The sequence below is a fragment of the Microtus pennsylvanicus genome, chromosome 6 (genome assembly GCF_037038515.1).
Source record: "Microtus pennsylvanicus isolate mMicPen1 chromosome 6, mMicPen1.hap1, whole genome shotgun sequence".
NCBI lineage: Eukaryota > Metazoa > Chordata > Mammalia > Rodentia > Cricetidae > Microtus > Microtus pennsylvanicus.
Genome location: NC_134584.1, coordinates 53321408 through 53344662, shown reverse-complemented (window position 1 = coordinate 53344662; position 23255 = coordinate 53321408). Strand labels below are relative to the sequence as shown.

General features: G+C 39.7%; 1 protein-coding gene across 3 annotated transcripts in view; it reads left to right on the top strand.

Moving 5' to 3' along the window:
* Fam169a (family with sequence similarity 169 member A) overlaps positions 1-23255 on the top strand; it is a 67165-nt gene that overhangs the window by 38266 nt on the left and 5644 nt on the right. For all 3 annotated transcript variants that reach the window (XM_075976258.1, XM_075976257.1, XM_075976256.1), the window contains exons 6-11: positions 1920-2099; positions 9792-9920; positions 10719-10825; positions 13452-13491; positions 14066-14216; positions 20746-20902. In XM_075976258.1, coding sequence (XP_075832373.1) covers positions 1920-2099; positions 9792-9920; positions 10719-10825; positions 13452-13491; positions 14066-14216; positions 20746-20902 — 764 coding nt within the window. The remainder of the gene's footprint in view (positions 1-1919; positions 2100-9791; positions 9921-10718; positions 10826-13451; positions 13492-14065; positions 14217-20745; positions 20903-23255) is intronic.

Sequence of the window (23255 nt, the reverse complement as noted above, 5' to 3'; positions counted from 1 at the left end):
GATAATAGTAAGTTGTAGATAGGTCACAAAACATCATTAAATAAGGTACTTAAAATATCCAGTAGAAATCAATTGAGAAAACCCCATTGAGGTTGGTTGGTAGGTAGAGTGTATCTTTACAGAGTGTCCCATGTCATCCCCCACCCCTTTGAGGCTTCCAAGTAAAAGAACAAATAATAGGTAATGTCATTAAATCCATCAGAAACCGAGTGGGGGAAGCCTCATTAAGGCAGCCAGCTGGAGTTCCTGATCAAGAGTTACTGGCAGAGCAGTCTCCCCAGTAAGGCTTCCAGCAGATAGTGATGACATCATCAAAGCTAGTGCTCATAATAACCAGCTGAGACCAACTAGGGAAGTTGAGACAGTCAGCTGGAATTCCCTATTGAGATTTCTCTCCAGGGATGTGCTTCTCATAGCTGAACTTCCAACTTCTCTTTCACTTTTAAATCATGGGATAAACAATAGTAACATCTGTTGGAAATAGTTTACTTTTTTTTTTTAGCTATATTTAAAAACATAATGTTTTTACCCTTGGGCTATTTTGTTCTCTTCCCTCCCTGTCACAAAGTGTCTTCCTTTTTGTTCTGTTTTGTTTTTCTGTTGGTTTGTGTATTTGAGGACAGGGCACATCTCCAGACAAGGGCCCTAGAGGATCCTTTGTGACAGACTTGTTTAGGTGTGAAATGGGAAGGGACTGGGGACATCTCTACCCAGAGCCAGCTTCTAAGTTAGCAGAAACAGCTCTTGACAGCTTACCAGTAGAATGCACGTGAGCAGAGTTGACAGTTTAGTGAAGAGGCTGCAATGCTGCACCCTGGGCAAAGGCACCAGGTATTGTTACTGCTTCAGGATTTCTGATTGTTGCTGTGGATTGTGTAGAAAGACCAGGGTGAGTAACTGGACCCCAGGGGGGTGAGACTTACGGAGAAAGTGAGAAAATGGGTACACTTGAAGACTGTCCTGACAGAAATTTGTTATAAATGGTATACATCAAATGCCTAAATTGCTATTTGTATTTTAAACAACAGTTTTGTATATTTGCATAACACATAATTTACCTGTTTCAGATATATCATATCTCACCATTTTTAGATAATTTTTATTACTGCAAAAGACAGAACTGTGTACAATAGGAGTCACTCCCATTTCCAGGCTTTGACAACCATTAATTAATCTAGATCATACATCATGTGACTGGTGTCTAGCTTTTTTTTTCTTTTTGGCTTAATAGTTTGTTTCCTAGTCTCATATATATTGTAGTGTGTATTAATACTTCTTTAAAAAACATTTATTCATTGTATCTGTATTATTGTTTTGTTTGCACATCATGTGTATGTCTTGTGTTCTCAGAAGAGGAAGGCACTGGAACCCCAGACCTGGAGTTGTGGATGGTTGTTAGTCGTCATGTGGGTGCGGGAACCAAATGCGGGTTCTCTGCTGAGCCATCTCTCCAGCTCCAATGCTTCATTTTTTTTATTACCAAATAACATTTTCTTGTATAATGTTGTTCTAATCTGGCTTGCTGGTTGCTGTGACTACATACTTGAGCAAAAGTACCTGAAGGGAGATTTGTTTTTGGCTCATGGTTTTAGCAGTTTTGGTCCATGGTAGAGCAGGGAGAAGGTTAAGGTTATGTTTAAAGATAGCAGTAGTGTTGTGTACATATAGTCATAGTCAAGTATGTATATCATAAAATGGAATGAGCTGTTCTATATTACTTAACCACAGGCAAATATAAAATAAGAATTATTCTTATCACATGAATACAATTAGAGTGTATGACAAAAATTGTGATACATATATGCAGTTCTTTGTACTTCTTAACATAAGGGAAAAAACTATTCAGAAACATTAGGTCATTTACTAAATGTACATGTAGTTTAATGTGTAAAATTCTTTGGTTTCTCTTACTACTGCAGGAAGCTTATGTGCCTCATTTCTTACTCAGAGTTACCAACTGCCAGTTCTTGATACAATGTTTATAAGAAAGAAATACAGAGGAAAAGATTTGGGGCTTCATATGCTGGAGGACTTTGTTGATTCCTTTACAGAAGAAGCCCTTGGTTTGCGGTACCCGCTGTCTTCTCTCATGTACACAGGTGAGTGGACCAAGCTGAAACTTGTCACCTGAAATGTGTTTCTCCAGAGAATAAGATTAGAACTTTTTGCTTTCTAAGGCTTAACTTTCTAATGTAATTTTATTCTGTGGTATCTAGTTGTAACGAGGCACATAATAACCTTTTTAATGTTTGAGTCAGGGTCGTACAGTGTAGGTGTTGGCCTTGAAATGGTGATTTTACTGCCTTAACCTCTGAGTTCTGGAATTCTGGGCCAAGGAAGTTGTAACATTTTCTGCAAGACTTTTTTTCTCTAAAACTTGTTTATTTTCAGGTGAAAAGTTTTTGTGCCTTTCTTACTATACTTACTGTATTTTTCAGATTTCCCTCCAATTTTAAAGCCTCTTGTAGGGACTGGAGAGATGGCTCAGAGGTTAAGAGCACTGCCTGCTCTTCCAGAGGCATGGTGGCTCACCCCCATCTGTAAAGAGATCTGGCACCCTCTTCAGGCATACATGCAGATGCAGACAGAACACTGTACACATAACAAATAAATCTTTAAAAAAAAAAAAACAACCAAAAACCTGTAGTTTTCATCTCTCTCAGGGTGACCCTTTAGAGATAGATGTCTTACTTAGGTTGTCTGCCACTTCCACCCCTACCTCCACTGATAACCAAAGCTCCTAATGACCTCTCATTTTCAGAGTTGATTACAAATAAACCCTATTTTGTGGTTCTCTGCAAATGCCATGGCAGCAGAGTAGCAATCCAGGGCAAGAAGGAAATCCAGTTTAACATGACTTATTAACCAGTGTTGGTTCAAGTTTCCTGAGTCCAACACTGATGGTTTATGTTAAGCATATTTGAATTTCCTGGTGTAACACAAGCCCATGTCCACCATAAAGCTTAAGGCATAATTTCATCAAAATTCTTTTCAAAGTACTTGTCACTTCCTGCATGAAGATGGTTCTATAGATAGGCTACCTGTGTTACCTTAAGGGCCTAGTGTGGCAAGTGCTCTTAACAGTCATGGAGATAGTGCAGAGGTCACCCAGGCTATTAGCCATTTCTGGACCTGTATGTGGGAGCCTGGGGGAGCCAGATGTGGCCTGGCCCTACAGATAGCACAGAGGTTGCCTTGCCTGTTAACCACCTTAGTTTCCAGCCTTCTGGTCAGAAAACAGGTTATATATCTCTTCCTTTGAATAGATGACCCTGCATGTTCAACATTCCTGGTTTCCCTAGTGCTTATCTTTGAGAGCAAGGTCCTCTGTACCCCTACAGTTATCAGAGACAGGCCATTCTACTTGTATATTAATTTACACTAGCTCATAGTCTCTCTTACAATGGAATTCTTAAATCTAAGTATACACTATTTAATAGTCTTGAGTGTGGAATAGGTGTTGGAGAGAGGCTTTTCATTAGGTTCTGACCTCTCTCACCTCTACTCCTCCTCTCTAACAAACCATCTTTTAGGATGCATGCGTGTGTGCATGCCTGTATGCTTGAGTGCTTTCGTGCATGTGTGCCTGTCTGTTTGCCAGCCAGGCCACATGTGTGCTAGTGCCTGTGGATGCCAGAAATCACATTGGATCTCCTAGAGCAGGAGTTATAGGCAAGTTGTAAGCCACCCAACATGGCTGCTGGGATCTAAACTCAGGTCCACTGGAAGAGTAGCAAGTTGTTTGTTTGTTTAATTGTTTGTGTATTTTTGTTTTTTGATAGTGGAACCATCTCCCTAGCCCCTCATTTCAAGTTTTGTATCAGTATTATATGCTGTTTATAGGAAGTTTTCATCCTTTTTAGTTAAACTTATTCCTAGGTATTTTAAGGCTCTTGTAAATGAGATTGTTTTCCTGATTTCTATTTCTAATAATTTGACATTAGTGGGTCTGGGGACATGGCTCATTGAGTAAGAACACTTGCTTTAAAGGCAAAAGAACATGAATTCAGATTCCCGGCACCCATGGAAAAGTTGGGCATAGCCATAAGTGCCTGTAACCCTAGCATTTGAGGGTTGAAGGTGGATGGGTTATTTTGAGTTTGCTGGCCAACCAGCTTTACCAAAACTGTGAGCTTTGGGTTCAGTAAGAAACCCCATCCCAGATAATAAACAGAGGGTAATAGAGGAAGGTAGAAACATCTTCTGGACTTCTGCATGGATAGGTACATGCATGTGCATGTACTTCATACATTGCACACTACACGTGCACCATCCAAGAGTAAGCATATACATAAATTAAATAAATAGGGCGGTGGTGGCGCACGCCTTTAATCCCAGCACTCGGGAGGCAGAGGCAGGCGGATCTCTGTGAGTTCGAGACCAGCCTGGTCTACAAGAGCTAGTTCCAGGACAGGCTCCAAAACCACAGAGAAACCCTGTCTCAAAAAACCAAAAAAAAAAAAAAAAAAAGTTAAATTAAATAAATAAATCTCCTATTTTGATGGTTCAGTAGTAGAGAGCATTAGCTGCTCTTCCAGAAGACTTGTGTTTGGTTCCCAACACTCACGTGGTGGCCCACAGCCATCTATAGCTTCAGTCCTGCAGGATCCTCTTCTCTCTTCTGGCCTCCATGGGCAGCAAATGTGCAAGTGGTGCAGACATACATGCAGGCAAATGCCCGTACACATAAAAAGAACTGTTAAAAAATATTTGCCATTCTGTATAGCAGCACTATGTTGGTTTTGTGCTCTGCAAGGTTACTGTGTTTTTAACATAGATTTGAACAAGGCACGTGTTACTGAGAAGTTAGAATTTCTTTTACAGGTTCTTAGTCCTTGATAAAAAAAAAAAGTAAAAAAAGACTCAGAAGAAAGCTTAAGAATCAAACGAGAATTTGAGTGATAAACCACAGGATTTCCATGCTGTAAGTCCCAGAAGGTGCAAGGAGGAGACAGACAGAGAAGGAAGAGTGAAAGTCACAGTGGAGATGTGCAAGGGCTGAGGGTGTACAGAAAAAATAGTGAGAAATCCCAGAACATCAGAGAGTGTTTGGGACTTGTGGTCAGTATCCCAAGAATAGACCACAAGGGGCAAAAAGGAAGGCAGACACTTGGGTTTCAGCTTAGAGAAGTGGCAGGTTTAGCAGTGAGTATTTGTGAGCAACTGCCACGAGAGAAGGGCTCCTGGGATGGATGAGGCCATTATCTCTAAATGCAGATAAGTATCCCTCCCATCTCCTTAACACATCTTAGAGTAAATCAGTTTTCTTGAGGGGTGAACTCCTGCCCAAGTAATTAGCAAGCCCAGTGGGTTAACTTTTTTTAAACTATAATCCTTTTTCTTTTAGTTAGTTAATTTTTTCCCTACCCAATCACAGTTTCCCCTCCCTCCCTCCTGTCTTCCCAGTCCCTCTCCCAGCCTTCCCTTCATCTACTCCCTCTACCTTCCTTCAGAAAAGTGCTGGCCTCCCATGTATATCAGCCAGGCATGGCAAATAAAGTTATAGCAAGACTAGGCACCTCCTCTCCTGTTCAGGTTGGACGAGTCACCCCAGCAGGAGGAAAGGGTCCCATCCCAAGAATAGGCAGTAGAGTTAGAGACAGCTCCCAACCCCTCTGCCAGGTGTTCCACACAACTGTAACCTATGTGCAGAGGGTACAGGTCAGTCCCATGCAAGTTCTCTGGTTAACAGTTCATGTGAGCCCGCATGAGCCCAGGTCAGTTGACTCAGCGTGTTTTCTCACGGTGCTTTTAGCCCCTCTGACTTCCATGATCCTTCTCTTCACTGGATTTCCAGAAGTCCACCCATTGTTTGGCTGTAGGTCTCTGCATCTGTTTCCATCAGTTGCTGGGTAAGGCGTTCTGATAACAGACGGACTAGGCACCTAACTGAGCATAGCAGAATATCGTTACTGGTCATTTCATTGACTTTTTTCCAGTCATGTTTGGGTGAACATCCTAGTTCCTGGACCCTCCAGGTCTTGTCGGGTGGCTTCTGTCGCTGGACTAGTCATGTATTGACCACTCCTGTCACTTTTGTGCCACCTTTGTCCCAGCATATCGTATAAAAGCAGGCAGATTATAGGTCAGAGGTTGTGTGGCTGGATTGTAGTCCCAGTCCCTCCACTGGAAGTCCTGCCTGCCTGCAGGAGATGGCTAGTTCAAGTTCCGTATCTCCCATTGCTAGGAGTTTTAGCTAAGGGTCACCCTCGTAAGTTTCCGGGAGTTTCCATTGCACTAGGTTTTAGCTTATCCCAAAGATGTCCCTGATTCCAGTTGTCTTCTTTAGTAGTCTCCCTCCATCCTTTCCCCACATGATACCGCCTGTTCCTGTGACCATCCTCCCGCTTAGCCTCCCCTCCCCCACAACCTGTGATGTCTGTTCTACTTTCCCTTCACAGTGAGATTCACATGTGCCCCCTTGAGCCCTCATTGTTGCTTAGCTTTTTTGGTTTTTCTTTAGGGTTTTTTTTTTTTTTGGTGTGTGTGTGTGTGTGTGTGTTTACTCTTAAGGGAGGGGACTGTAGTATATAATGTTTTCTTTGGGATGTTGAGCAGATAGATCTCTGTGAATTCAAGGCCAGGCTGTACTACACAGTGAGTTACAGGACAGCCAGAGCTACATAGAGAGACCAAAATAGATATACAAACAAATAAACAAAATGTTATATCTCCAATTATCTATGAATGAATGAATGAATCAAAGAAAGAAAGAAAGACAGACAGAAAGAAAGGCTATGTCTTTATGTCAGGGCCAGAAATAAGACCAGGAGAAGTAGCTTTCCCTTAATGGTTCACAGTATTTCCCCAAACCTGCACTTTTTCATGGTAAATGTGAGTCCAGGTTGTGAGGGAAGGGTCCATCTTGATTGGCTTCCAAGCCTGCTAATTCCTGTCTAGGTACCTAACAGTCATCTTTGCTTTTCTCCCTGTAGCATCTCAGACAGTCAATGGCTGACGTAAAAATCTAAACAACTCTGAGCACTGATTTGGTGCTCTCATGACAGGTCACAACGCATAGATAGACACACTGAAACTATTATATATAGTTATCTTCAGGCTGTGTGTATATATAAAAAAAAGGCTTTGTATTTAAGATTGGGAAAATACTAAAAAATCTGGAAAAAATCAATAGACTTCTGTCTCAAGCATTTGGGGTAAGAGATACATGTATGGTGGTTGCGGAACAGTCTTTATGTGTGAGAGTTTCCTTGCATTGGATTTCTTCTTGCTCCAAGCCCGGGACATAGACTTATGGTTTGAGAGAAGGACTGGAAAATGCCCAATTAAAAGTCAGTCTGTGGATTCACACTAGGTATTTATAATTTGTTCATATGATAGAATAGTATCCTACTGCTCTTGAGTTTAGTATACAGATTAGACAAATTTAACAAAAATTTGGTTTTAAGGAGAATTACATATAGGCTGAGAATGCCTCACCAAAATGTAAAATGCTCCCAAGTCTGAAACTTACTAAGCATTTGTCATTCAAAGTTTCATGTTTCAGAGCATTTAAAACTTTCAGATTAAGTATGCTCAATAGTATAGCCTATGCAAGTATTTAAAATATTAAAAACTCCGAAACATTTAGCATTTCAAATATTTGATGGCGGAAGATACAAAATAATCTCACATTAGTTCAGGATTACTTACAATAAAGGGTTATTTATTTAGGGAGACTCACAGATCACTGTCGTAGATCACAGTCATCCTCTGCATGAACGGGGAACAGGAACTGAATCTAGCAGATGGAAGTGAGAACGGAAGCAAGCACACGCTTTACAGCTGCATTTATAGTATAAGACCACGCCCAAGTGGGCTGGTATCTTAAAGGCTCTTGGCCAAAGGAGCTCCTACAGCAGATAATTTTCAAATATCTCTTAAAATAGCAAAAAAGAAGAGAGGAAAGTGAGGTGACCGTGCCACTCATTAAGGTAGCATAACTTGACACCAAAACATGACCAAGGTAACTCACCAAGAGTATGCAGTGATCTCAGTTACAAGTAAACTCTTGAGGCTGGAGAGATAGCTTTGTGGTTAAAGACATTAGCTGCTCTTCAGGGAGTTTTGTACAGTTTATTATTATATGTAGTTCTTCCCTTTGGAGCTCTTTGTAAGCCCCTTTTCCTTTGCTCCCCAGACACAATTGCTCTACTGAGGCCTTCTTTCTCATGATGTCATATTTGCATGCTCATATGCTTTAAAAAGCATAGTGTGCCTTGTGATTGTTTTTATTTTCACTGGTCTACAGTTGTGATGGTTTTTGTCCTTTATAGTACACATTTGAGTGGTTTACAGTTGTGATGATTTTTGTCCTTCATAGTACACATTTGAGTGGTCTACAGTTGTGATGGTTTTTGTCCTTCATAGTACACATTTGAGTGGTTTACAGTTGTGATGGTTTTTGTCCTTCATAGTACACATTTGAGTGGTCTACAGTTGTGATGGTTTTTGTCCTTCATAGTACACATTTGAGTGGTTTACAGTTGTGATGGTTTTTGTCCTTTATAGTACACATTTGAGTGGTTTACAGTTGTGATGGTTTTTGTCCTTCATAGTACACATTTGAGTGGTTTACAGTTGTGATGGTTTTTGTCCTTCATAGTATACATTTGAGTGGTTTACAGTTGTGATGTTTTTTGTCTTTTATAGTACACATTTGAGTGGTTTACAGTTGTGATGTTTTTTGTCTTTTATAGTACACATTTGAGTGGTTTACAGTTGTGATGGTTTTTGTCCTTCATAGTACACATTTGAGTGGTTTACAGTTGTGATGTTTTTTGTCTTTTATAGTACACATTTGAGTGGTTTACAGTTGTGATGTTTTTTGTCTTTTATAGTACACATTTGAGTGGTTTACAGTTGTGATGTTTTTTGTCTTTTATAGTACACATTTGAGTGGTTTACAGTTGTGATGGTTTTTGTCCTTCATAGTACACATTTGAGTGGTCTACAGTTGTGATGGTTTTTGTCCTTCATAGTACACATTTGAGTGGTCTACAGTTGTGATGGTTTTTGTCCTTCATAGTACACATTTGAGTGGTTTACAGTTGTGATGTTTTTTGTCTTTTATAGTACACATTTGAGTGGTTTACAGTTGTGATGTTTTTTGTCTTTTATAGTACACATTTGAGTGGTTTACAGTTGTGATGGTTTTTGTCCTTTATAGTACACATTTGAGTGGTATTGTCCGCAGTGCTGCACATTCTTCACTCCTGCTTTGTATTTCTCTGAATTATCTGTTCAGTTAGTCCACCCAAGTAGAAATAGTCTTTGGCTTCTTGTCTGTGACTTGTTTTGACAGACTATCATGTTTTCCTCTTACCATTTTGTGTAGTATGATTTTAAACCTTACATAATGATATCCTTTTATATATGTATTATACTGACGTTCTTTAGATTTAGCACTTAAAATTCTTATTTGGAATTTTGTAAGATTTTTACTTTTTAAAAGACATACTTATTATTTTGTTTATGAGTGTTTGGCTGGCACCTGTGGAGCCCAGAAGAGGGAACTGGATCTCCTGGAACTGGAGTAAGCCAGCATTTGGGTGCTAAGAACCAAACTCAGGTCATCTGGAAGAGCAGCTAATGCTCTTAACCAGAAATCCATCTCTCCAGTCTCAAGAGTTTCCCTGTAACTGAGACCGCTGCGTAGTCTTAGTAAGATACCCTGGTCATGTTTTTGGTATCCGATTATGCTACCTCGTTGAATGACTTGGGCACCTCACTTTCCTCTCTTCTTTCTTGCTACTTGAGATATCTAGGAAATTGTTAAATGTGTTTTTCAGCTTCCAAGCAATACTTTGAAAAGTACCCAGGAGATCATGAACTTCTGTGGGAAGTAGAAGGGGTAGGTCATTGGCATCAGCGGATACCAGTCACCAGAGCATTACAGAGAGAAGCAGTTAAAGTTGCAGGTAAGACCAGTAGGATATGGGACAGTTTAAAAAGCAGCACCAGCTGCTGGTGCCTCACACCTCAGAGCACTGCTGAGGTCTTTCTGGCTGCAGACCCTCTTTTAAAGTTTTTATTGTGCTTTTACTTTTGAGTCACTAATAAAAAACAGACCTAGAGGGGGCTGGAGAGTTAAGCAACCCTTGTTACTCTTGTAAACAATTGGATTCAATTCCCACATGGCGGCACACAACCATGTGTATAACTCTAGTTCCATAGGATTTGGCACCCTCTTCTGACCTCCTTGGGCACCAGGTACACACATGGTATACATACATACTTACTAACAAAATATTCTTGTATATTAAATAAGTCTAAAAGAGTAAAATTAAGCTTAACTGAGTGGTGGTGGCACACTCAGGTGGCAGAGACAGAATGATCTCTGTTAGTTCAAGGCCAACCTGGTCTAGAGAACAAGTTCTAGGCAGGCTCCAAAGTTACAAAGAAACCCTATCTCCAAAAAAAGAAAGAAAAAAAGAATAAAAGTAAAATTTAAAGACAAAAACAGACCTAGAACTATCTTAAATAGTGAACTGCCTCAGTAGGAATTATGAGTAAAAATGAGTGTATTATTGAAGAAGCATGGCCTAGGCTTTATGGATCAAAGATTGGGCATAAGATGTTGTAAAGGAGACACAGCATACCTAGATTCTTGATCCTTTTTGTTTATGCTGCTCTTGGGAGTTGATGAAGATCACCAGATATTATTAAAATGAAAATCAGATATGATTAGTTTATATTTAAACGTTTTCTGTATACAGAGATTTCTCAATATGAAGCTAAAAGACCTGTGTCTGGAGAGTATGGTCTTGCTGCTGTACCAGAATATGAGCCTGGAATGGAAGACAGTCAGTCTAGTGAGATGCAGGTATACTCTTTGACCGTCATAGGAAATAGTAATGTTTTTGTGTCCTTTGCTTTTGTTGTTTATCATTTTGGTGATCATGAACATTGGCCATGGGGCCTTATGTGTGCTAGGGAAGTGTTTTACCACTGAGTTACATCCCTAGCCCAGTCCCGCTTTTACTTTTTATTTTGAGGTAGGTCTCACCATGTTGCTTAGACTGGCTTAGAGTCTAGCCTGGCCTTGAACTTGAAAATATGCTCAGCCTCATGGCCTCATGAACAGTACAGATTGTAGGCTCACACTACAAGGCTCTGCTTAAGTTTCAAATGTTACAGTTTATTCAACAAATTTAAGTAATTACAACTGCATTCATTTTCTTGGTGACTTCTGTCAACTGATTATTAAAGATTAAATGCTTTTTTTTACAAGTCTTATAAGCTAAGTAAAGTTAATTTAAATTGTACGTACCTAAAAGGAAAATATATATTACTATTTCACATATTATTAGCTGCCGTTATTTTTTATGTATATTTAATTACAATTTGTATTTTTTCTCTTTTTTATTAATTTTTATTGAGCTCTACATTTTTCGCTGCTCCCCTCTACCATTTATATTTCATGTCTTAAAAATTGACAATACTTGAAAAGTTTTTATACTTGTCTAAGGATAGCATAAGCAATAAGACTACTACAAAATCAGGTTTTACATATATTTCTATGTTTAGGACATCATAGTGTTTGCTCTCTTTTTTCTTTTCTTTAGTTGTTTGTTTTTGAAACAGAGTTTCACTATGTTTCCTGGCTGTCCTGGAACTCACAAAGACTCACCTGCCTCTTCTTCCTGAGGTCTGGAACTAAAGGTGTCTGTCACCATGCCTGGCAAGCCTCTGTTTTTTGTTTTTTTTTTTTTTAATGTTACAGTCCATATTCCTCAGATAGACACATTCACAGACTATTTTCAATTACCATAAAATCAAGAAAAACTGAAAACCTTGCTCTTCCCACAAATGTAATAAGGGCTATCGTTTATTTTAATATAAAGCCAAATAGTTGAATGAGAACACATTGTAGTGGCAATATGTCATAAGATTAATAGCATAAGTTGTATTTTCTGTCATTTTTGAAGTTGATATTCTTCGTAATACTTTAGTTCAAGAAAAATTTTTAACCACTTACAGTAATTTTATTTTGACTACATGGTTCATGTTTTTGGTGATGGTGGTATTTTGCTTGCTTTTACTTGTTTTGTACATAAAACATCACATGTGGTTCTCTTTACCTTTTATCATTTTTATTTTTTCTAGTTGAACTACAGACTTCTTGAAGGCAAGATTTTTATTATGCATTTGCCACAGTTAACTACTTTAAAGTCTATAATTAGACTTAAATTTCAATTAACACATAATATTTGCATATGTTTCTGCAGTACAATGTGACATTTTATTATGTGCATTATGTAATGATTTCATCGGGATAATTTGCATATCCGTCACCTCAAAACATTTGTCATTTCTTTTGTTGTCAACTTTCAAATTCAAATAACCTTACTAGCGGTTCTGAAATATAGGATGACTTTTCTTCAACTCTAAATAGATCTTTTGATGTGTTCGCCTCCCATGGTGTGGTTGCGTAAGTGTGTAGTAGGTGAATGAGTGGATGGCATTTGTAATGGAGTAAGTATTAGGGCAAGCAGTGGAGGTTCAAAGATAAAGTACATGAGAGAACTAGATGATCCGCTGTTGGAAACATAAATAAATTGCAGCATAATGATGGCCTTAGTTATAGCAAATGATAAAGGTACATAGTACAGGATGATTTAAAGGGCAGGTGGAGTTCTATGAAAAGGGTTGTTAGGTCATTTTAGAGGTATAGCATGTAAAAGAAAAGTAAAATAATTCAGAAATGATATACTTAATATAGAAGAAATTAATTATTGAAAACTTGTTCTGTATTCTGTACAGTGATAAGGTATTGATTTGAAAGTTTTAAGCAAAGGATTGCACAGTCTGACTGCGAAGCATTAGTTTATTGGATGGAAAGGGTTAGATAGAATATAGTTAAAGGGACTTGGCCAGGGAAGAAGCTATTTGGAATTATTTAGATTTAAGATAATAAAGGTCTGTGCAAAGCAATGGTGATAGGAAAGGGTAGTTCTGAGAGAACCTTCATTTAAAATCCACAAGCTTTGTGATTGGTGGAGGGATAGGAAGGACTTATTGCTATTTCTTCACAGAATTGCTAGAATGACTGTGATTGCTATTGCCATTAATGTAGATAAGGAATAATGTTTGGAATACTTGCTTTGGAAATCAAAGAGTGGAAAAAACTATTTGTATGTTTTGATTCATCAACAATAGCTATTAAGTGAAGATAGTATGCAGAAAAAGCCAGGAGAGCAGGTACTGTAGACAGAATGCCAGGACATTCCAAGGTAAACATGTAACATTTCAGATCCTTGGATAAACTCTTAAGCTTACAATAAACCAAGGAATATAACATAACCTTTTAATTTTGAAGGTAGATTTCTTAACAAAAAGTAGTGTTTGAATACAGTTAAATATTTTTCTTTGAAACTATGAACAAAATAGGCCTGTAGTAAGAAAGGACAGTTAAAAACATTAGATATTAACCTTTGTCTCTATTTTAGATCCATTCCCTAAAAGATGCCTTTGCTAGCACTTCTGAAGGTAAGAAAATCAGCTGTTCTTTTAGTAAGTGTTTTGGCTTTGGACTCTCATGCACCACTTCCCCGATTTTTTTTTTTCCTTTTTCGAGACAGGGTTTCTCTGTGGTTTTGGAGCCTGTCCTGGAACTAGCTCTTGTAGACCAGGCTGGTCTCGAACTCACAGAGATCCGCCTGCCTCTGCCTTCCAAGTGCTGGGATTAAAGGCGTGCGCCACCACCGCCCGGCTACTTCCCCGATTTTACTACTCTGTGTGAATACTGGGGGTGCGGTTGAGCCCCCTCCTCCTTTTCCTGTAACATAGAGATCATAATGTCTGTATCATTCCCCAAAATCGGTTGGAGAGAACATGGATGTAGTAACCCTCAGGATAATGGAGAAATACGAGGAGTGAACGTTGGCAGTAATCTTGTGATGAAAACAAATGCTGATGTTTTCTTAGCTTGAGCTGAAGGAAGGAGGAAAACTGTACCGTGAGCAGTGGGTGGGGTAGCCTGGTATAGTTCTTGCATTTCTGTGTGTTTTCATAGGTAGTCCTTCCCATGCAAAGTCAGTGCAGTTTCCTGGTTTGCCCTCAGGTCCAGAAAAGACGCCTGTTTCTACTCGAACTCGAAGCAGTCATCTAAAGCGACCAAAGATCGGAAAGAGGTTTCAGGATTCTGAATTTAGTAGTTCTCAAGGTGAAGATGAGAACACTGCCCAGACTTCAGCTGTGGCTTCAGTAAACAAGTAAGGAAGAAATGGTGTTTCGCTTACATTATTTCGTGGATTGTCGCTTTCCTACTGTTGGTGTCTGGTCCTGAAGGGTGAGCTACTCTACTGTGCTGCAGCAGGTGGCTTTGCCCAAGGGTTTGTATTTGGGTTCTGTTCCCAGGAATGTTATTTTCTGACTCACTGTAGAGTCTTCATGTGTGCAAACCCAGAGTACTCAGGTCATTATATTATCCCAGAATATTCATCAACTTTGATAGGGTAGGTTTCAGTAATGCTGAAGCTTGAAGTCTATTTAAAGAAAATTCAGTTACTTTATAATTAATTCACTTTACCCAGGCTACTGGATAGTAGTAAACATAAATAGTACAGTCAGTTTTTCCAGAGACCTGGCAGTCAGTAGAATTCTTGGTAAAATTTTATCTCCAAATGAGATGTGGTGACTCGTGTCTATAATCCACTACTGGGAGGCGGAGACGGGCCGATTGCCAGGGGTTTGAGGCAAGCTTGTGCTGTATGGCAAGTCTCTGAAACAAATGAAAATAACAAAAAAAGGTGTCTTTGAATTTTTCAGTTTTGGGGGAATTTCACATGGTCTGAAACTTGCTATGTGGCATTTCTTTTTGCTTCTACCTCCTGAGGCCTGGAATTGCAAGCTGGGTACCACAGTACCTTGTTTATATGGTACGGGGGATTGAGACCAGGACTTCTATAGCTAGGCTATACTGAGCCATCTTTGCAGCTCTTTAACATCTGATAGAAAGCAAGATTTTATATTTTATAATAAAATTAGACTTTTCTGACTAACCATTTAATTCAATCATTTAGTTAATCCACAGCTTTGTCACTTTAGATGTTAAATTACCTCAAATTTAAAAAAATCTGTTACTTTGAGTAGGAAATAATTTTAGATAGGGATAATTAAATATTTAATTTTAATAAAATGTAAGTAAATATTTAAATGTAAAGTGTGAAATGAATACTGTATGTAGATAACTATGTAGTAGTCTCATGAACAATTATTTAATGTAATGAAGTTTTCTTTGTGAATTTTTAAGATTTTTTTGTGTGTGTGTGTGTCTGTGAGCACATACAGAATCCAGAAGAGACCACTGGCTGTCCTCTGTCACTGTCCACTTATTTCTTTGGGGTCAGTGCTTAAAAATAAGTAAAACTTTGTAAGTAAAATTAGGAGAGAGAAGAATTTCAAGGCCCACTAGTTGTGTTCTACAGGCTCAGTCTAGCCTCAAACTCAAAAATCTGTCTGCCTCTGCTTCCTGAATGCTGGGATTGTGGGCGTATGTCAGCACCACCTGATTCGCAGGTGTGCTCACCTGATACACAGGTGTGCTTTCATACACGAATCCTGTACTGACTCACAGGTGTGCTTTCATACTGACTCACAGGTGTGCTTTCATACACGAATCCTGTACTGACTCACAGGTGTGCTTTCATACACGAATCCTGTACTGACTCACAGGTGTGTTTTCATACACGAATCCTGTACTGACTCACAGGTGTGCTTTCATACACTAATCCTGTACTGACTCACAGGTGTGCTTTCATACACTAATCCTGTACTGACTCACAGGTGTGCTTTCATACACGAATCCTGTACTGACTCACAGGTGTGCTTTCATACACGAATCCTGTACTGACTCACAGGTGTGCTTTCATACATGAATCCTGTACTGACTCACAGGTGTGCTTTCATACACGAATCCTGTACTGACTCACAGGTGTGTTTTCATACACGAATCCTGTACTGACTCACAGGTGTGCTTTCATACACTAATCCTGTACTGACTCACAGGTGTGCTTTCATACACTAATCCTGTACTGACTCACAGGTGTGCTTTCATACACGAATCCTGTACTGACTCACAGGTGTGATTTCATACACGAATCCTGTACTGACTCACAGGTGTGCTTTCATACACGAATCCTGTACTGACTCACAGGTGTGCTTTCATACATGAATCCTGTACTGACTCACAGGTGTGCTTTCATACACGAATCCTGTACTGACTCACAGGTGTGCTTTCATACTGACTCACAGGTGTGCTTTCATACACGAATCCTGTACTGACTCACAGGTGTGCTTTCATACACGAATCCTGTACTGACTCACAGGTGTGCTTTCATACTGACTCACAGGTGTGCTTTCATACATGAATCCTGTACTGACTCACAGGTGTGCTTTCATACACGAATCCTGTACTGACTCACAGGTGTGCTTTCATACACGAATCCTGTACTGACTCACAGATGTGCTTTCATACACGAATCCTGTACTGACTCACAGGTGTGCTTTCATACACTAATCCTGTACTGACTCACAGGTGTGCTTTCATACACTAATCCTGTACTGACTCACAGGTGTGCTTTCATACACGAATCCTGTACTGACTCACAGGTGTGCTTTCATACACGAATCCTGTACTGACTCACAGGTGTGCTTTCATACATGAATCCTGTACTGACTCACAGGTGTGCTTTCATACACTAATCCTGTACTGACTCACAGGTGTGCTTTCATACACGAATCCTGTACTGACTCACAGGTGTGCTTTCATACACGAATCCTGTACTGACTCACAGGTGTGCTTTCATACACGAATCCTGTACTGACTCACAGGTGTGCTTTCATACACGAATCCTGTACTGACTCACAGGTGTGCTTTCATACACGAATCCTGTACTGACTCACAGGTGTGCTTTCATACACGAATCCTGTACTGACTCACAGGTGTGCTTTCATACACGAATCCTGTACTGACTCACAGGTGTGCTTTCATACACTAATCCTGTACTGACTCACAGGTGTGCTTTCATACACGAATCCTGTACTGACTCACAGGTGTGCTTTCATACACGAATCCTGTACTGACTCACAGGTGTGCTTTCATACACGAATCCTGTACTGACTCACAGGTGTGCTTTCATACACGAATCCTGTACTGACTCACAGGTGTGCTTTCATACACGAATCCTGTACTGACTCACAGGTGTGCTTTCATACACGAATCCTGTACTGACTCACAGGTGTGCTTTCATACACTAATCCTGTACTGACTCACAGGTGTGCTTTCATACACGAATCCTGTACTGACTCACAGGTGTGCTTTCATACACTAATCCTGTACTGACTCACAGGTGTGCTTTCATACACTAATCCTGTACTGACTCACAGGTGTGCTTTCATACACTAATCCTGTACTGACTCACAGGTGTGCTTTCATACACTAATCCTGTACTGACTCACAGGTGTGCTTTCATACACGAATCCTGTACTGACTCACAGGTGTGCTTTCATACACGAATCCTGTACTGACTCACAGGTGTGCTTTCATACACGAATCCTGTACTGACTCACAGGTGTGCTTTCATACACGAATCCTGTACTGACTCACAGGTGTGCTTTCATACACGAATCCTGTATCACATCATTTCGAACCTTCTCCCCTTGTAGTTCTTGTGCCCACCCTCCAACTCTTATCTTAAATTCTTGGGTGTTTGTTTGTTTGATTTTGATTTTTCAAGACAGGATTTTCCAGTAGCAATGGAGCCAGTCCTCGACCTCTGTAGACCAGGCTGGCCTCGAACTCACCGAGATCTGTCTGCCTCTGCCTCCTGAGTGCTGGGATTAAAGGCGTGCACCACCACCGCCTGGCTTTATCTTAAATTCTTAACCTATGGGGATCATTGCCATTTAAACCACCACATTCCATTCCCTGACTTATAGCATAGTGCAAAATATATTTGATCCAACTTCAAAAGTCATTATAATTTTTCAGTCTCAGTACTTTAAAAGTCCAAAGTTTAAGGTCTCTTTTGAGACTCAAGACAATTGTAACCCTCTGTAAAATTAAAATCAAAAAGCAAATTACAGCCGGGCGGTGGTGGCGCACGCCTTTAATCCCAGCACTCGGGAGGCAGAGGCAGGCGGATCTCTGTGAGTTCGAGACCAGCCTGGTCTACAAGAGCTAGTTCCAGGACAGGCTCCAAAACCACAGCGAAACCCTGTCTCGAAAAAAACCAAAAAAAAAAAAAAAAAGCAAATTACATACTTCAACATACAAGGCACAGAATATACATTAAGAGACATAAGGGGGCATAGGGAGGAAATACTGAACCCCAGTATAGAAAACTCCTAATTCTGTAGCTCTATATCTCATGTGTTCCTTTTCTCTTTAAACGGTATGTTTAGTATTTCTTTTTGCCCCACTTGCTTTTTCTCATTGTAGATCTGCAGAAGAGTGATTGTGGTTATTCATAACCACATTGTGGAGTGGTTATTAGTGATTTTAAGACCTATTAGGTTGTCTTGAAATCTCCTCTGCTGAAGAAATTGTTCCATTACTTTTCAGTTTAGTTTCAAGGAAGTTCTTAGGACAAGGACAGGAGGCAGCCAGATTCTTTGCCAAAATAGTACAAGAATGAGTATCTAGCCAGCTGCTAATTCTTCCCCCTGGAAAAATATATAGCTCAATAAAAACATTAAAAAAATCTTCCCCTGAAGCCTCTTGAGCTGGGTCTGCACAGTCCATGTAGTTTAGTCACCACTGTCTTCCAACCTCTGCTCTCAGCAGCCAACTAGTCCAAAGTCCCAAAGTCTTCTAGATTCCCATCCCCCAGTACCAACTTCTTAGTTTCTTTTCTGTTGCTGTGATTTTTTAAAACCACAACAAAGTCAACCTCAGAAGGAAGGTTCATTTGGAGCTTAAAGTTCTAGAGGGTTAGCATCCCATCATGGTCATAGTAGAGAGAGTGGCAGGAAGCAGACAGGCACGACTCTGGAGCAGTGCTGAGAGCTCATCCACAGAACAGGACACAGAGCACATCCTCCAACGAGGCCTGATGTCCTAGTCCTTCCCAAACAGTTCCAGCAACTAGGCACTAAGAATTCAAACATGGTGCCCTGTGGAAGCAGTTATCTTTTAAACCACCACAGTATATATTTTCAACTTCTATCCTTTCAATTACAAATTTCATGATAATTTTTCATTACAATTGACTAGACATCCATGGTACATATTTACTACAATTTCATTCATCAGTTAAACATTTAAGTTGTTTCCACTCCGCATAGCTAAGAAATGTCTGTAGAGGGTGATGTCAGGTCCTAGGACATGTCAGTTAGTCATTACATTTGATCATGGACAGAAGCTGTGCTCTGAAAATAGTGGAAGTCAGCTGGGGTATATGTTCATTCCAGTAGAGTAGGATAGAGTAGATGAAACGTCTAGTCTAAATAGAGAAAGTGGTGATGTTTTTAATTGAACTAAACAACAGGCAAGAAAAGGAACGAATTTTTTCTGAATGAAGATTAGTTTTGAACCTACAGAATCTAAAGCTGATGGAATAGCACTTAGTGATCTAAAATGTAACTTTTTTTAATATTTTAATTAATTAATTTTTTAAAATTTATTTATTTATTAAAGATTTCTGTCTCCTCCCCGCCACCGCCTCCCATTTCCCTCCTCTTCCCCCAACTAGGTCCCCCCCCCCCCATCAGCCCGAAGAGCAATCAGGGTTCCTTGCCCTGTGGGAAGTCCAAGTAACCCCCACCTCCATCCAGGTCTAGTAAGTTGAGCATCCAAACTGCCTAGGCTCCCACAAAGCCAGTACATGCAGTAGGATCAGAAACCCATTGCCATTGTTCTTGAGTTCTCAGTAGTCTTCATTGTCCGCTATATTTTGCATAGAAATGGATGGAAATAGAAAACACTATCCCGAGTAAGCCAAACCCAAAAAGAGGAACATGGGATGTACTCACTCATATTTGGTTTCTAGCCATAAATAAAGGACATTGAGCTTATAATTCGCTATCCTAGAGAAGCTAAATAAGAAGGTGAATCCAAAGACAAACATATAAGCGTCCTTCTGAATATTAACTAACCTTCATCAGGCGATGAAAAGAGACAGAGACCCTCATTGGAGCACCGGACATAAATCTCAAGGTCCAAATCAGGAACAGAAGGAGAGAGAGCACAAGCAAGGAACTCAGGACCGCCAGGGGTGCACCCACACACTGAGACAATGGGGATGTTCTATTGGGAACTCACCAAGGCCAACTGGCCTGGGGCTGAAAAAGGCTGGGATAAAACCGGACTCTCTGAATATAAAATGTAACTTTTTAAAGAGGGGATTCTAGCTGGGCAGTCATGGCACACGCCTTTAATCTCAGCACTTGGGTGGCAGAGACAGGTGGATATTGGAGTTTGAAGCTAGCCTGGTCTACACACTGAGTTCCAGAAAAGACTTCAAAGCTACAGAGAAACCCTTTCTTGCAACACAAAAAGGGAGGGAAAAAAAAAATCCTTTTTTTTCCCTAAGGGATTATAGGTTGCTGAGGCAGGAGGATTTTGAGTGAGCCCCAAGACAGGCTGAACGATTTTAGCAAGACCTTTTTCAAAATAAAGAGGGCCAGGATTGTACAATGCTTTGGTTAATCAGTCGTACTGGAGGCCCTGACTTCATCACCTATACTGTCTCAAAAATAGGATCCTTAAATTTTATATTTATCTGTTGGTTTGTTTTCCAGAATAGAATATTCTGCACGCACTTCAGAGAGCTCAGAAGAATTCTTGGAAGAAGAACCTGAGCAGAGAGGGGTTGAATTTGAAGAAGAAAGCAGTGATAAAGATGCACAGCCTACACTGGACACTCAGCCACGCCTAGAGAAACAGGATGGTGACAAAGTATGAAGTCCTCAATAAATTAAACCAGTAGAGGAAAGCGTCCCTGACCATACACTGCTAGAGAAAAATGACCATAATGTAGAAATGGTGGTTGGTGTTAAGGAAAAGTACACATTGACTAGGATAATAGGAAGGCAAATTGGAAGATCCCTCAGTGCATTTTGAATACAGACCGAGAAGTGGAGCTAAAGATGTTTAAGTAAACAAGTGATAAAGCCTTGAAGACCGGCTAGAGTCCACGCAGTCCTCAGTTGCACCTGTAATTTTGTTATAATTTGAAATTAGTTATTTGGATTTGGATTTTTTATTTTTACTAGGGAAAAAATAGGTAAAATGGGTAAAATAAATACAAAACAATATCATGAAACAAAACCTGAAAATAGATAAATTCTCTGTATATAAGTAAAAAATTAATCCTGCTTGATACTTGAGCTCTTTGTTATTTCTATTCTCCTTTTCCTCCCCTTTACCCATTTTTCCATCCTTTTTGATAGCTCAGTCCTTTCTACTTTAAACATTCCTTTTTCAGGGTTTCATATGCACCTGAGTTCCTTGAAGAGTCTTTTACCTATTTCTCTAGTGTATGCAATATAAGAATCAAAGTACTATCAATTTTATTTTTATTATGTTTTTATTATGTATAGGTGTGATGCCTCCATTTATGTCTGCACCACTTATGTGTCTAATGCCTAGTACCTTTGAAGGTCATAAGGGGAGCCAGGCATGGTGGCCCACACCTTTAACCCCAGCACTGGGGAGGCAGAAACAGTATATCTCTGTAAGTTTGAGTGTAGTCTGATCTAATAGTGAGTTCTAGTATAGTCAGGACTATACAGAAAGACTGTCTCAAAAACAAGGGCATGAGATTCTCTGGAGCCGGAGTTACAAACAGTTTAGGTTGCCATGTGGGTGCTGCTGATTGGATCTGAATTTTCTGCAAAAGCAGCCAGTGCTCTTAATCTAAAGAGCTCTCCAGCACCACTCATACTAATTTTCTTTAAACTATAATACACAGTGTGTACCATGCAACCCGTCTCTGGCAAGACATTTAGCCTATGTTATTACAGCACTCCAGTGACAGCTCCATTGGAATTCCAATGGCTTCTCTTACTTGTAGTGACTGATGGCTTTACCTTTCTTAAGGTTCTCTAGTTTCCTTGCTTTAGAACATTTTAATCTTTGAGGGTTTTGTTATGGTTTTGTTCTTATATATGTTTATGTATCCATGTGTCTGCATATATATTTGACTCTGACTCATGCTTTTTTCTCCTTAATGTGTACATTCTGGAAACTCAGTCTTTTGTCCTTTGGTTTTTGGTTCATGTTCTATTGTCGGGTGGGGTGCACGTGCCTGTGTGTACACATGCAGAGGCCAGAGAAGGATGTCTTCCTCTGTTGTAACCTGCATGTGTTTACATGCAGAGGCCAGAGAAGGATGTCTTCCTCTATTGCTGTCTGCTTTAGTGCTTTGAGATGGGGGTCTCTCACCAAACTGAAGCTCCCTTTTATCTAGCCTGTCTCTGGGGCCTACTGCTGTTAGTTACAGGAACGAGCAATTGTGTTCACCGTTTTATGTGGATGTGGGAATTTGAACTAGGTCCTCATACCACATGCTCCATACCAACCACAAGTCTTGATCTACAATATAATTTGCCTACTGTATATCTCTGTCACCTTAAATCCAATAATACTTTTTTCTTATGTTTATTTTTAATTATGTGTGGAGGTGTATTTATGTGTTTGGGCATCTGCATATGAGTGCCCAAAGAAGCCACAAGAGGTTGCTGAATCCTCTGGAGCTGTAGTTACAGACATTTGTGAGCCGCATAACATGGGAGCTAGGAACTGAACCATAGTCTTCTGCAAGAGCAGTACCCACTCTTAGCCTTGGCGCCATTCATCTGTGTTGAGTCTACTTACTGTTTTGTTCATTCTGTTCTCAAATGTAAAACTTAAAGGACTGACGTTTTCATTGCTTCTTACTTAGTGACCACAGTTCTGCCTTCTATTGTTTTTATTTTCTTATCTTTAACATTTCTCCCTCTATGGTTGGTCCTTTTATGAGTTTATTGTAATTGCCTTCTGTTTGTAACCAATGGTGCATACCACTTTGTATAATAGTAAAATTTATATTAATGATAGAAAATATTCTTTCTTTCTCTTTGTTGAGATAGAATCCCCCTTGTAATCCAGTCTATACTTAGAATTGACATTATATTTACTTAGACTGTCCTTAAACTTGGAATCCTCTCGCCTTAGTCTTCTGATACTAGGGTTATAGTCATACCACCAAGCTCATTTGAAAAACTTATATTTTAGAAAAATTTTAATTTGGAAAAGGTAAGTAATTTTC